Genomic DNA, 16141 nt, shown 5'->3' with positions numbered 1-16141 from the left:
AAAAGGAAATAGATGTTCCAAGAGTTAAGAACCAACGTGCCTAAAAGCGGATTCCACAGAAAGTTCTTTTATTGCCATTCATCTGTATACATGCAGTCGTGCTTTCAGCTGGGTATCACGTGACAGTATTAGCCTCCACTAAACTACCCTGCCTGAAAGCAGCGAAAATCTGAAAGGCAACTCTTTGATTTGTACAGATAAATACAAACCCACCTGGTAAGCCAAGATTAATTTATTAGGAGGGAGATCACTGCTCTAACCAATGCAAAGCGCCTTTACAGAATGACTACAGCAGCAGCGCATCACACACAGAGTTGTGATGAACCGCTTCAGTGTCTTCACCTTTCTGGGCTCCTGCAAGGCGTCTCTTTCTATGGCAAGGTAAGGAACCATTTCTCAAAACCCCCACAGCACGCTCCCCACAGAAACTAGAGCACATGTTTCAACACATTTATCATTTCTGTCTTGCCGATCTCACACACAGCAGTTTTGTACCTGCCAGGAAGAGAAGATTCTTGAATAGCAATTATGCCAGCAAGCAACCCTCATCCAGAACAGGAAACACTGGATGACATATGCTGGAATACTTGCTCCTTAGTACTTAAGGCTTTCCTCGATATTAAAAGGCTGGCAAAGGAAAGCCTAGAAGGAAATAAGGGTTAAACAAGTGTTTTACTATACACTACAAGTCTTACCCAGTCAGAAACCTTCAACTGAAGAGGATGTGCAAGACATTCCCCATTTTGTCAAGCAGCAGCTTCTCATTCAACCTGAAAATTAAAGAAATTACTCTTACCTTGTTTAAAAACCTCCCACTACTCTTTTTAATTCATGAAAAATTTTAAAGGCAAACCTTACCTATGCTCATTGCCCTTCCTTTCAGGTCTAAACGCTAGACCTATTGATTTTGAGTCAACTCAAGTAGCTATCACTCAAGGAGGTTCCAAAAGGTGAAGAACTCTTGCTAGACTTTCTTCGATATTTCAGCTGTGATAAGCGGATTTAACTAGCCTTTGGAAAGCTGCTCACTATCAGCACAGTATCTTATGCCTTCACTTTTCTGGAAGTTGAAGCTGTTGCTCCTGCTGCCTTGTCATTCTTTAATTATGCTGACTTCTCCATACTCAATAGGCTGCTGAAGTCCTGTCTTATGAGTCTCCTTAGCAAAGTATGGATCAAAGAAGTACATCCTAGGTTCTTTAAAGCTGGTTAATCACTGTCCTTACACTTTTCCACATCACAAACAACAGCTAAGCTACCCCACCCACCTACAAAGCGATCACTTACATCCATCTCTTAAAAGGTTGCATACAGATCTTGTTCATAAAGTTTATTATGACACTATTTTTCAAAGTTAACATTGTTGTCACAGTACAGCTACAAGAGGCCCTGTTAAAAAGAACACTGTCAATACATTCTAAAAAAATTTAGAAATACCAGATCAATTGTCAGAAGGGACATCAACCCCATCCTCCAGTTGTCCCTGCAATCAGATGCAGGCCCCAGGTACAAGTCTACACATCTTCTAGGCGTAGCAACGTACAAAGCAAGTCGGTAGTTAGGTGGCTCACTCCCTAGTGAGTTGCGGTTTAGTTTTCAATGTTTTCAAACTCCAAATGGGTTGTTTAAAAAATGCCTTTATTGAAACACAGCCTCCCCCCCCACCCCAAGCCCAAATTAATATGTACAACAACAGAAGCGTTCACTAAAATCACCAATTCTTGCTTTAACTTTAGAGATCTTTTAAAACTCCACGAAAAGAATAAACAGACTTTGAAATCCAGTTTGGAGGCTACCATCTTGACACCGGTTCCTTGTTTTAGTGTACTGCGGTCTAAATACACTCCAATAACAGTGTTTAAATAACATTGTTTAATTTTTTTTTCAAACAACACACTCATTTTTCTACTACTTCTTAAAATTATAATTCATTATTAATATGACTGATTATGCCTCGAGCCATTTCATACATCTTTGCAGATTCATTCCTACACTGGAATCGCATTTACCTTATACTGCACATTGACCCAGAAGTGAAACAGGTGTGAATAATTCCAATAGCATATTGTCAAGTGTCTGAGTATTTCTTCTATTGACTGGGTCCCTACTCTTCTGAGTCTGAATTGACAGAAAGCTCTGTCCTGGCAATAGTCGAGAGAGAATTCACATCAGCTGAGAACAGGACAGAGCGTAGTGCCTTAATTTGGAGGTCACAAGTGAGAATCGAGTACAATTTCTAGCCATATGTGCTGATAAGATTTGCTACTCCAGTGCATCAGATCAAATTGTAACACACTATCATTCTACCTGTGGAAACTCAAGACTGTACCATTCTACATCGTGGGAAGTGTTTCTAGTCAGTAAAATACAACTAGATCGTGTTTCGTTTTATCTTCGAGCTCTTAGCTGAGCGTAGACATTCGCAAGGGCAAAAGCTTGAAAACTATACTACTTAGAGCCCATCGTGAACGGGCTTTTGGAACGCATTACCTGGGACTGTCAGTGATTACACCTGTGCTACCCTTGGCTCCCAGTCAGAAGAATGTGTCCAGAAAATTGCCTAGGGTGCATGCAAGAAAGTATATAGCCATTAAGTTATTGAGGAACACACCTATTACTCTCACTATGACGCCTCATTTAATTGAAACAGCGCAGTCTGGTGTGAGGGAGAGGGAAACGGGGACAAAGGAAGGGGATGAAAATTCCAAGCCACCCTCCCCAAAGTATAGTTTTATTGAAACAGAATCATTGTATATCCCAAGGAAACAGGCACTTGATTCCCCCCACCTTAACTTCTCGGGAATTACAATAAATATAAAGGTAAAAAGCAAGTTTCTTTTTCTCTTCACCCAAGACTTAAGCAACTGCAGTTATCCCTTATACATCTCAAATGAGACGGGAGACAGCTTTAATGTGTCTAAAGTTGGTCTTGTTAAAATATTTATCATGCCTTATTTTCTTGAAGCGCTAGTACTAATACAGAACTACAAATTAAAAAAATATGCACAAACCAAAAAGTAATTTGAAATTTTCATTAAGGTAAAGCTTAGTTCTATAATTCACAAACACTAATTTGAGTAACTCAATCCTAGTTATACATCTAAACAAACTATAATGCAACATACAGATGTTTTCCCTCTGTATGCCTATGTAACTCATGTCAATGACAGTTACATATATACACTGAGACTAGACCCCTTAAGACTGCAAATCAATAGGTGTTTCTATTGTTAACTTTAAATTAATACAAAATAGTAATTGAGAAATGCATTAATCCTCTCTATTGACTAACAAGGAAACACCCTAAACTACATTTTATTTCTGTTATAATAGAGTTCTCTGTACTAAATGTGGAAAAACTGAACTACACAAATATTGAAAAGTTAAAAATTCCTTAATTTGTTTATTCCTGGTACCACTACCACAATTTACAGGGCAATATACCTGATGTAATGGGAAAATAAAAAGAAAAAAGAAAGACAAAGCTACAACAGATAAAGACCTCAGGAATGTACATCTAATCGACACTACATTGCATTAATCAATAGCTGCACTTTTTGCAAACTGTGGCTATGACAGTCCTGAACAAGAAGGGTTTCCTGTTTAAGCTGCAGTAACTTTTCTGACTATGGATCATCGTTCCTTCTGTGGCAGATTTTACAGTTCCTCTAATGCATTTGGGACGACTGTCTCAAAGTAACCTGCAGCTTTCCTGACAACTCCTCGCTCTCTCTCCTGCTAAGAACTGTAGCCTGTTGAATACAGGATAAGAAAATTATTACTCTCAGTGAACAGTTGTACATTAGTAATCATCATTATAAATATGCATTACACCTACCCTTTTTCTGGTAGCATTTTTAGAATCTTCTACCACCATAGCCCCCACTTCCACTTCCAGATCCATAACCACCTACAAAACATCGGGCGTATATTGGAATACAAGAATAACAAGAAATTTTGAACAAAAAAAAAAAATTCTGTACAAAATCTTATTTACCACCATAGGGACTGCCTGAACTTCTGCCACCAAAGCTGCCACCACCTTTCATGGGACCATAGTTAGACTGCTGTTGTCCACTGTAATTGCCAAAATCATTGTAGTTTCCACTTCCACCATAATTACCTGAAACAAATGCAGATTTATAAAGCCACTTTTGTTCAACACTTAGGACATGAAGCTTGCCTAATTATGACATCCAATGTAAATGTAAATTGTAATTGTTTAAAACAGTTTAAAATAGAATTGCAAGCACCTCTACTCACAATGCACAAATGACAGAAGATCCTTAGCATTTTGAAGATTAGGAACTGGTATTTCATTGAAGATGAAAACCATCATGCTACATCAGAAAATGTATACAGGTTTGAGTAGGCAATTTGAAGTTAACACAATAGGCCAAATTTAAGGCCTCCAAACTCAGAAGAGCACATGAGTTTCAGCGTCATTCTTCCACTGCCCAACGCTTTGCATGTATGACAATAATGTAAACTACGTACAATTTATTTGCTCTAAAAAGTGATAGAACTGTAATGGGCATGCTGCATATAGACATCAGAGGGTATAATAAAGTATGCAGCAGATTTTGCAGCATAACTCCCCAAACTTGCACTAGTCCTTTTGAGTTCTTACTGCTCCTTCTCCAGCAATTCTGGTAAAGCACCTAAGCTGTTTTTGTATTTGTGGGATATCCTTACCAGAAACATCCTGTCTATCATAAAAGGCCTCCATAGAAATTACCCCAGATTTAAAAATTAACCTTATCGTTCAGAAATACCTGCAGGGAAATTAATACTGACAATGTAGGACACAGCTAAACTGATCATACAACAGGACATCGCTAGATGTATTTTGGTTAGATATTAACATAGATTTTAAATATACTCATCAAAGGTTTACACTAGTTAAGGCTGTAAACCAGTATTATAATTATGCGACTTCCCATTAGTCTAATTACAATGTGTAATTGGCAAAAGAACTGCTTTTATAAAAATAACTGGAGTAGCTCATTTCATAGGCAAACAATAAAGAAGCTTATAGAAACTTAGATGTACAGTCCTCACCAAGGAGGACGTGATCTACATGATGTGAACTGGTATCTGACAGCAGCAGTGTACTTCAAATGGTCAGAAGTTTAAAAATTCTCCTACTCTACCTCCACACAGATTTATAGCTGCTGCTTTTTGAGAAGTAAGTTCCAGGCAAAACAATGTTGTATAGTGTATCAAAGCTGGTCCAGAGGGAAAAGAATTTTCCTTATGTAACACAGAATTCTGCATTAAGACCTTATTGTATTACTCGTTTTATGCAGTATCATACCTCAGGCATTGTACAACTCAGACCTGCCTAAAAAAATATGTGTCTAATTAAAGCTGGCATCTTACCACCACCAAAATTTCCTCCTTCATTGTAGCCGTCATATCCTCCTCCTCCACCTCCATATCCACCACCTGGGTTTCCATATCCTGGTCCTCCGCCACCACCATAACCTCCTCTGCTGCCATAGCCAGGACCACCTCCATAGTTGCCACCTTTGAATAAAAGAAGAGTCAAACTAAATACACCAAAGCTAAATATTGGTAAGAAAATGTCCATTTAACAAAAAACCCAACAAAAACTAAGAATAAAAATGTCCCACAATGTCTTCCCTGTATTATATTCATTGTGGTTGCATAATTTATCTAAACTATTTAGTCCAAACAATAAAAAAACCCAAACGTTTATGTATACCCTTGAAGCACGATACTTAGAAGTTCATTCTGGCTCACAAAAACACATAGACATGCTGTACCACCACCACCACCCATTACGTGTAATAACTGCCTCTTTACAAAAATGGCTTTGTCAGTACTGTGTATCATCCTCTTTATTCCTCTGAACCGAAATGATTCAGTAGGCAAAGCCCACAAAACAATTCTGGTTTACAGTTTTTATCTAGACCTACAGCTTTATTTACATGTATGTCAAAGCTACTGAACATTCTTTTTTTCTAATCACACAAAGCATATCTGAAATACTTAGTATTCCAGATGCTGATCTTGTCTCCGACATTTTGATGGAGTAATTCCAAACTGGGAAATAGTTCCAAAGAACTCAACATCACTGTATCTGCTTATAGAGTCAAGACATTAAGTAACTACATGCTACTTCCTTCATTTTTTCCTGCACACAAAAATGCGACTTCCACAGCCATTTGTTAATTTCCACAGTTCTCTTCAGATCCATTTTGGATACTCATCCAAACTTCATCATGAAAAAGATACTACTGAGCCATGAAAAGTCTTACAGTTGATTGAAAAAATGATTTCTGATATGTTAGTTGGCCACTGCTTTATTCAGTTTTAGTCATCTCAACTGACACCAGAATCTTCATTTAATTCTCAATAATCATAAACAGCTGCTGCATGACCTCATGACATGAGATTATTTAAAGGGTAAATATAGAGGTATTTTTTTTTTCTACCCATCATTTTGTGGGGAAAACCAAAACCCTTTAACTCTTCATAGCTCTACAATGTAGAAAACATTATCACCAAAGTAGACTTGGTTTCCAAGGTGAAGGCAAGACTTACAGCTGGTTATAATGTTGCGGGGTGGGGGGGGGAAGCGAACAATACACTTACCATCACCAAATCCATTGTATCCGTCACCACCCCCAAAGCTTCCTCTGCTCCCACCACCGCCACCACCACCCCCATAGCCTCCTGGAACACAAAACAGATGAGAATGTTTTCCTGAATACACGTGTTAAGTGTTTAAGCCAACTGACACAGGAAATAAAAAAAATAGAGACCACATTCTATATAAACATTCCAGTCATTTCCCTCTTCCACCAAAGTTCCCCCCTCGGCCAAAGTTCCCTCCACCGCCTCCGAAGTTTCCACGACCCATGAAGTTGCCTGAGCCACCCCCACGACCTACAAAATATTTTACTTAAATTACATTAATTGAAAACCAGTTACATAAAAAAACCATGCACAACTCCAAACTCACCTCTCTGAGAGCTAGCAGTCTGCATCTCTTGTTTTGAGAGTGCTTTTTTCACTTCACAGTTATGTCCATTTATAGTATGATATTTCTGAACTAGAGAAAATTGTGAAATAGGAGAGAGATAGAAAATCAAATCATTGAAAGCAATATGCTGTAGAACTCTCATAGAAAGCTACTGTAAGGCATGACCACACTTTTAAAAGGAACATTAAATCTACCCCATCTCTTACAACAGTCAAGCAGTTGATTATGCCAACATCCTACATTCCACACACTGCTGTTCTGAAATCGAACGTTACACTTTTATCCCGAAAGTCATTTCTCACTAAAGTTACGTACCAACAATTTTATCAACTGTATCATGATCATCAAAAGTTACAAAAGCGAAGCCTCTTTTCTTTCCGCTTTGCCTGTCTTCCATGACTTCTATGGTTTCAATCTTGCCATATTTTTCAAAGTACTCCCTTAAATTATATTCTTCCGTATCTTCTTTAATTCCACCAACAAATATTTTCTTTACTGTGAGATGTGCCCCAGGCTTTACAGAATCCTACAATGCCAAAAATGACATTCAGTGTTTTAAATTATTAGGTAAAGATTAGGAAATTAAGTTAACTGAAACACTAACTTACCTCCCTCGAAACTGCTCTCTTTGGTTCAACCACGCGTCCATCAACCTTATGTGGTCGAGCACTCATGGCAGCATCCACCTCCTCCACACAAGAGTAAGTCACAAAGCCAAAGCCTCTGGAACGTTTTGTTTGTGGGTCTCTCATCACCTGCAAAAACATAGGGGGTACTCTGCATTTCTGTACTAGATTAAGTACCTATATCCTTTCAAAAGCACAAACTAATATTTGACAATTTACCACACAGTCCGTGAGTGTGCCCCATTTTTCAAAGTGCTCTCTCAAGCTATCATCTGTTGTTTCAAAGCTCAGACCTCCAATGAACAACTTTCTCAACTGCTCCGGCTCCTTTGGCTCATGGCCCTACAAAATCAAAAATCAAAAACGTATTTTGAATACAAACCACAGAGTTAAAATTTCACAGAATTACTAAAAAATTATCTGTGCACATTATAACTACAAATAGGTGGAATACATTTACATAAAAACAATGACTTCTAATGGGTTTAGACAGCAGCATAGTAAACGCTTAATGAGGTGTGATTTTAATTAAAACACTAACTAACTAACAACTTAAAGAGTGCTCAAATGCAAACAACAGTAAAGAGATTTCAATATACGAAATAATTTGGTTGCTCCCCGCCCCCCCAGAAGTGCATTCATTTTATGCCTATCTTATGTTCGAGTTGCATATTGCTCTGTAGGGATTAGCAATGAAGCACTGCTAGATAAAGGGAAGTTCTAACACTTTACGAAGCATAATCATGAGGAACTATAAAAAATTTAAGAACACAGTGTACAAGAAAAAAAGATTATTGTCCAAATTGAGTGTCTAGTCTTTTGGGATATCCATTTTGAAAGGTTATTTTTATGCATTTTGATGAAATTTATTAATTCTTAATTCCTTAAAATTATAAATTTTGTACTCGGATAATTTTGTAAGTTGAGTGCACGCAAGCAAGAAAGTAGAAGTATTATGTCATTTTCAGTTATGGGAAATACCTCTTAAATGTGAATCAACATGGACTTATATCTTACAGATAACAAAAATGTCTTGAATTATGACTAATCAACGACCAGTGGCGGGTACAACTACTGGAATAAGACTGGTACCTTAACAAGCACTGTAAAACAAACTTAAGTTTAACTGAAGCTCCTGACAATATCATCTATGTATGACCAGCCAGTTTTAAATGTGCTAATTTTCAGACCTTAGTTTTCTATCGCACGATTAAAGTGAGCTTACAAGTCCATTAGTGTTTCTGCTCTTTCAGTGTTGCATGCTTTTTTAGTTAGGCAGGGAGTATTCCCGCACATTTGCCAGGAGTTTATGAAAAATAATTTTAAAACTTTCTACTGTCCCCAAGACAGAGAAGTCTTACAAAAAGCAACCAGATTAAAATCTTATTTAGCAAGCTGGTACTTTTGTGCATGTAAAACACTCCACAACAAGGTGCTGGCTAGCTATGCTGCATACAACTTCAATTCTGCAGTATGAACGCATAACAGGCTTCACTGTTTCTGCTGCAGTGGGTTAACCTGGACTAGATGCAGCATTAGCCCGAGAGCTGAACTACATAAAACCAGCCACAGACTCCTACATGTAGATGTCTTGCTTCAAACCTGAAGGTGAAGTGCTTTAACCTCTGCCACAGTTTGAATAAAGGGGGGAGTGTTGCTAGAGTTGGTCAGAAAAGTGTACATCCCTTTGAGTGCAACACAACCACCCTAAAGAGCAGTGAATATTGTGAAGCAATACATGGCAGAAGACAATTTCTGAATTATATATTGCTTTAGGAAACCATTGGTTTATAATATTCAGGTTGTACTACATGAAACAATGCCTAAGATTATGAAAAGCTGGCTGGGAAGTAGATCCCTGCTCTTACACCTGCTAAACTTAGCGAGAAAGAGTCCCAGCATTTTCAGTAACAACTTTATATTTAAGGCACTAACTTTGTTAATATAGGAACATTATATAAATGATTGACAGTCAGTGGTTCTGTGACTACAAAGTAAAGCTTCTTTTCTACGGTTTTCCAAGTGGTCTGGACTACAGAAGTATAATAAAAAAAAAAATCTCCCTTCTAACTACATGTAAACTTAAAATCTTACAGGGTAACACACCTACTGTATATAGAAACTACTTTAAGTTAAGCGAAATACTGTTTTCTGTTGCTAATTGCATTTTTTTTTAATCTACTGACACTACTTAATTTTTAGCTGGGTTATGTTAAAGCTGGGAACATTAAGTGTTTCAAACTCTCCTATGTATATTAAAGGAAATCTATTATGTGAAACCGTAGAGTTTAGACTTCTCCAAAACAAAAAACCTATATAAGGAAAAATTGGACAGACTTTTAACAGTTCTCTGACACCCCTCAAGGCTACAGGGTTTTCAGTTAGCAACTCAGGACTGCTTTTACCTTAAAAGAATGACCACAGAACTCTTCAGGTCACTCCTGAAAGGAAAAGTGAAGTCCTTTTCTGCTTATTTTTATTATGTGCACATAAACTGCCGTTCTCATATGGGAGGAAAAACACTTGCTGTTACAGCTTCTCTCTTCTATCAGAGAGAAATTATCCTCAGGACACACCTGTGTTATAGGAACTCTCCACAGAAATAAAAGGCAACATTTTCTTAGAGAATTAGTTGTTTTTTTCAGGCATTTTGTTCTCACTGGGGATAAGCATCTCTAGGATTTTCAGAGTGCTGTCCTCTATCATACAAGATCTTGTTTCTCAGTCCTTCTGCTGCAAGCTAGTTATAACAGCAGTCTCTCCTGGGCAGCAAACCTTGCACAACACATCTCTCCCATCCTTCCTAGTGTAACTACCATACTGCTTCAAGAAGATCAGCAGGCTCCCTCCCATTCAGCTGATACTATTGGCCGAGGGGGCATCAGGAAGAATGCCAAGCCTGCCTGCAGCCATTAAGAAGCTTCGTTTCTCTCCCTAAGCAGTTTAAGGGACTTCCCAAACATATTAATAGGCTCTGAGGAGGCGTGGAACTTTCTTTCCAGCCTTGAATAGTCACTTCCTCCCTCAAGCCAAAGCTCTACGCAGCACCGACCGCCTCCATTTTGTGAGCGATCTCGTCTCCTCCACCCTCAATATGGAGCCGGAGGGGTGGGGCCACGGGAACGTGCGCGCGCGCGCAGCAGCACCCGCCCCGCCGGCCACGTCCCAGCGCCGCAGTGGCGCCCGTCCCGCCGCCCCCGCCCGCCCGGGGGGGAGGCGGTGTGTGTGTGCGCAGCGCTCGGGCCGGCAAGGGCGGCCCAGGAGGGCAGGGAGAGGCCGGCATTGCGGGGGAGCATCTGGTTCCCTCTGCTCACCCTTTCTCGCAATCATAATCGAACTAGTGGTTCCTACGTCCTATCTAAAACCCCAAACACTCAACGCAGTCTAACTGTACCGCTCATGAGAGAGGAAGAAAAAATGGCAACTAGCACCCCCCCGGGGATTCCTGTAAAAACCTAGTCTTTGCAGAAATCCCAAGAACTTTTGACAACCCTCCTACAGATACACACTGCCTTTATTCTGAGTTTGCTATAAACTTAACTTTCATATGGCAGGAGTTTTGAGTAATCAGCCTTTTGGAGTTGCAGTATTTCTCTTTAAAAGCACTGTTTTCAGGTGGAGTACTCCCATGCATCCTACCTCCATGAACACCAGCAAGTGTCCACAAAACACCTGGCACCACACCTATGCTGATCTGCAGCTAAACCTGTAAGATGAGACTGCTCTGTCCCCCAGGCAGTCTAACCCTAGACCGCCTTCTGAAACAGGAAAGCTTACACACAACTGGGGCCTCATCAACTTTCTCCGCGAAACATTTTCTCTAGAAACTTAATAGCTTTTAAGTACATTCCTGGCCAAGCTACTTTTGTAAACTACAAGAGCTTATTACGTAGGCAGCTGAGCAACCCCGAATTACATTCTATCCAAAGTCCAAGAGCGGTGAGACAGTTGCGACATTCCTTCCAGACGGACTTTACACACCGTACTTCAATACAAAATAACCATACGCTACCAGATACATGCAACTCGGACAAGGTTTGTTCTTAATTCAAGTGTACAGGCCCTCCCACATTGCAGTAGCGTATCATTCCAGAAAAAGTTGGTTTGAACTAGCTAAAATATTCAGGCACCCTGGAAAAGTAATGTTAGAAAGCAAACAAATAAAAAAAAAACAATCAGAAAATATCTCAGTTATAAGCTACATAGGCATATTTAATACCCTCTTTGCTGATCTTAGAATTGAGTTTATTTTCTGAAGGGTATCAAGACTTTTTATTCCCCCCTCCCATTTCCACACCCTGCCCCAAAGTAACTAGCTCCCATCCTCCCAGAACAGCCCCAACATCTTCTCTATACTACGCACCTTATTCAGTCTACGGTATTTCTGCTAGAAGCAAAAGAAAACAGTTATTTTTACTTAGTACAGCCTCGCTTTCATTCGCAGTGACTATTAGGCAACCATTTTTTATTAAAAAAGAAAAAAAGAAAAAAAAGAACCTGTCTTCATTCCCACTAAAAACAGGATTTTGAAGATAGGAAGGAATCAAGTTCCTGCTGATACTCTGAGGATGCATGAATTTCTTAAAAAAAATAATTATACCTTGCTTTAATCACAAACATACATTTAATCAGTTTTGTTATGACAGAAAACTAGAAAAGCAAAATTTCCCCACTATGCTTAACACCCCACCCCTTAAAATTTTAAGTAATATACTACAATTTAAAGTTACTCTGCTAATATGGGGATGAAGAAGGTAGAAAAAAAGCTATGAATACATCAGATAGAAATGGTTAAGTTTTTTTTAATCTTTACCCCTTAAAGCTACTTTTTTTAATAAAAAAAAGCAGTCCTCTCACCTGTGAGGATCGTCTTCCTTTCCTCTTGTAGTCTTCCACATCTCTCTCTTCCTTAAGAGCAGCCATTTTGGAAGGGTACTCTAACTCAGCCTTTCTTTTAGATCTAGGAAACCTAGAAAACAGGTTGGATAAGTCAGTACTTACCCCAATTCCTGTGAAGTAGGGCCTTCTCTGGCTGCAACGCATGGGTGTGGCTTTATAGGACGAAACAGAAGAGGGGTGAAAGTAGAAAAAAATGTAAGCATTTAAAAGGGTAGCGTAAAAATCCTCAAACTATTTTGCTCACGATTAAGAAGAGCTGCAGAGGGAACATCTGCTATCCTAGTAAAGGTCTTTTTACAACTGTTGCAATAACTAGGTGCAACCTAAGGCTAAAATCAACCTATGTTGATTACTGTCTTACATAACTATCATGAATAAAACTGGTACAGGGCAAGCAAATTCCACCTTTGATTCCCAAACCCACTACATAATCAAATTCTACTTCTATAGATTTTAAATCCAAAAATATTTAACATTTTGCAAATACTGCTTATTAGAATTATCTTATGTGTAACCTAGTATAATCAGTGACCCAGCAGCCTACAAAACTGGAACACTAGAGAATGTGTTAAATGTTTTCTGTATTGAAAAATATTTTCCACTAACACCAGTGCAAGAATCCTTTACTGATTCTATTCTTGCAACATCAGAGATTTTAACACTTGATCCTCAGCAATCTGTAGCACTAGCCATCTGCATTACTTTTGCTTCCAAGGGATGTATTCGATTACTACCCTGTACTCTCTATTTACATGCCCAACTTTTCACAATAAATGTTAACAAAGTTATGTACGTATCATTACAAAAATCAAGTATTTCACAAGACAAACTCAGTAAACAAATCCATATCTAAGCGTTCAAACAAAAAAACCACGTTCCCTTTAGCCTTTATTATTTCAAGTTTCCTGAGATCATTAAGTTACCTAATTTGCCTTACTATACTTCGTTGGCTACAGTTCACCTCTACTTTGGACATTTCTCGAAACTTTATTACAGTAGCCAAAATAGAATACTGTCAACTAAATAAGATGCTTCTGTAAAACTACATTTGTGCTGCATTAAAATCATTGATATTTACAAGATTAGGTGTATATTTTTGTGGGTTGTTTGTTTGGGTTGTGGTTTTGGTTGTTGGGGTTTGTTTTGTTCATTTTTTTAAGTTTTATTCCTGCAAATACTGCATAGGGAAAGGCAGGCAGGTCTCTACTAATGACCAATATGAACTGTTATTCAGAGTGAAAATTATTATTTAATACAATTCCATGTTAAAATCCAGCTTCAAATTAAACTCAACTGTGAAATCATGAGTACCACGATTTAATGCGCTAACAATTTTAAAGGTTTTATGAAGTAACATCAAAGTGTTTGTATTCTCTTCAGTTCCTCTCTACACAATGTTAAACCTGCTCTTGAAATCGTTTAAATCAAACATCAGTTTGACTTAGGAAGTATTAGGATACTAAGTCTTTCAACTGAGCTGTTCAATTCCTTAAGTCATACAGGGGAGGTATGAAACAGAACATTAACAATTCAAGGGCTTTTAAGGAGTAGCTGGGTGGCAAAATAAAATTTTGGGAATTGTTAGGGACGAAAGGGATAAGTCTATTTAAATACATTTTTAAGTAACGAAAAGTATGCAATCCCTCTCTGATTTTGTCACTTGCTGCTTTCCCCAGTGAGCCGCTATGCTGACCAACATAAAACTCTCAGGCATGGTCTCTGCCGTGATGGCCTCTGAAGGCCATGACAGTCAAAAGAGTTGTCTCCTTACTGATGCATAACATCAGCTGAAGTGGAATACAGCCCTGTTCAGCCCTATTTCTACTTTGCCTCATAGAAAGCTGTTAAAAAAAGCTGACAGTATTGGCTTTTTTTACACTTAACATCAACAAAATACTATATTCAATTCTAAATAAGAATATACTGAACATTTTTATCAGCCAAGTTATATTGGCATTGAAACAGTTGTATACTGCAACTTAACTACAAAACTGAAAGTAGTCTCAGAACAAATCTGTTAGTTATAATGAGCAGAAAGTCACTAGGAGATGTCTCATTACTCAAAGGAACTTATAATGCTACTGTATCTCTTACAGAGACAAGAAGATAATAGAGGCGAAACAGACATTCCAAAGATGGAAGTTTACCTGCCCATTCAGAGAATACTATGGAGATGTATTGGTCTTTTTTGTAAATAGCTAAAGTTGGACCTAATGTGCATGCAGTATATTGTGCCAAACCTAAGAGTTAAAGCAGCAAAACAACAGATTTTCACCTCTAAGTGTGTTGGCAGTTTATTCTCAATGCCAATAGGAACGTCTGCTGGGAAAAAAACAAGGTATTAGCTTAATAACTTATGTGATGGGTTTCCAAGCTTTACTGAGGCATGTTCAAATGCTTTGAACTCATCATCCCTCCCGGTTGTCAAACTATTCAACAACCCTTAAGCAGCCAAAACAATTGCTTACATGGAAAAGTTATTTTTAGCTGTTTTGCTATGGGATCCAGTTTCTTCTCTGCTTTTAATGTAGGAACAGAAACTAGCGTGACCTGCTGGTTTCTCTGTTCTCAATTCTCTAAGGTTTCAGCTTGCAATGAAGGGGGGCAAGATTAAAAAAAAAAAAAAAAATCAACAAACCTGCATCATTTTTGCTCACCATACTTTACTTGAAATACTCAAGCAAAAAAACTTAGGTTTTGAGGAGAGAGGAAAGAAAAGCAAGGGGGGATATCATGACAGTATTTCCCTCCGGGTAGGGTGTGGATGATTGCCCCAGTGCACATTTGATCTTGACTTCGTTCAAGTTGAGAAAATTTGAACCAAGGTTTTCACAGGACTGCTTCTTCGTGTTGCCCACCAAGATCAAGGCGGGATTGCCACCAAATGTCGTGGCTCTTGTGCATGTGTGGTTGGGGGAGTGAAGAAAGGGAAACGGGTAAACTATCCGAGAGACCTTTGCACTATGACTTCCCCCACCTCCCCGGGCAGCAGAAGGTCGCTACACGTGCTAACTCGCCTCGGGAAGGGGGTGAGGGGGGAAGGATATTAGGGAGGTGCTGCAACGTGCACCAGCATTCCTCAGCGAGAAGCAGAGCACAGCACTAAACGAACTTAATGCTTTAAAAGTCTCTTCCCAGGAAAATGAGTAGCAAAAGAATCTCTCTAGCGCACTACTGCGGGTAGCTTACACGGGGGGGGGGCACACAGGGAAGACATAACAATGACACACGCGTATGTGGGACTCGCTTCTCCCCACTCTCGCCCGAATACGCGCCTAAGCGTTTCGGTGTGCCCCAGGATAGCTGAGGACTCTGCTACCCACAGGCCTGTCCCAAGCCGAGGGCCAGGCCTCCCCCGCCCACGCTCTAGAGCGCAGCGAAATGGCGGCCGCAGTTGCTTGCGCCCGAGGGGCCGCACGGCGGAAGCGCAGCGTCTCCTGCATCCTCCCTCTTCCTGCCAGCGGCCGCCATTGCGAGCTAATGCACCGTGACCCAGGGAAAAACGAGTCTGGAGCGCGGCAGAAACGCTACAAGGAGGACGCGGCGGCCGCTCCGGGGCAGCGGCGGGAACCGCGAGGGGCACCACTACATGTCGTCCCCCCTC

The 16141-nt window shown here is 39.5% G+C and overlaps 1 protein-coding gene across 1 annotated transcript; it reads right to left on the bottom strand.

Annotated features, from left to right (window-relative positions):
* Positions 1 to 1315: 1315 nt before the first annotated feature.
* Positions 1316 to 15165, bottom strand: HNRNPA3 (heterogeneous nuclear ribonucleoprotein A3). Its single transcript, XM_009278603.2, has 13 exons — positions 14813 to 15165; positions 12496 to 12607; positions 12002 to 12025; positions 7858 to 7980; positions 7621 to 7767; positions 7328 to 7538; positions 6992 to 7081; positions 6823 to 6915; positions 6622 to 6702; positions 5383 to 5529; positions 3998 to 4123; positions 3839 to 3910; positions 1316 to 3752 (listed from the first exon to the last, which is right to left on the bottom strand). Exons 2-12 carry the CDS (start codon positions 12559 to 12561, stop codon positions 3858 to 3860), a joined length of 1161 nt encoding a protein of 386 aa, XP_009276878.1. The 5' UTR covers positions 12562 to 12607; positions 14813 to 15165; the 3' UTR covers positions 1316 to 3752; positions 3839 to 3857.
* Between the last annotated feature and the right edge of the window lie 976 nt (positions 15166 to 16141).

Source organism: Aptenodytes forsteri, unplaced genomic scaffold (genome assembly GCF_000699145.1).
Source record: "Aptenodytes forsteri isolate BGI_AS27 unplaced genomic scaffold, ASM69914v1 Scaffold257, whole genome shotgun sequence".
Classification (NCBI taxonomy): domain Eukaryota; kingdom Metazoa; phylum Chordata; class Aves; order Sphenisciformes; family Spheniscidae; genus Aptenodytes; species Aptenodytes forsteri.
The sequence above is the reverse complement of the archived record's forward strand: the minus strand, read 5'-3'. Positions and strand labels throughout refer to the sequence as shown.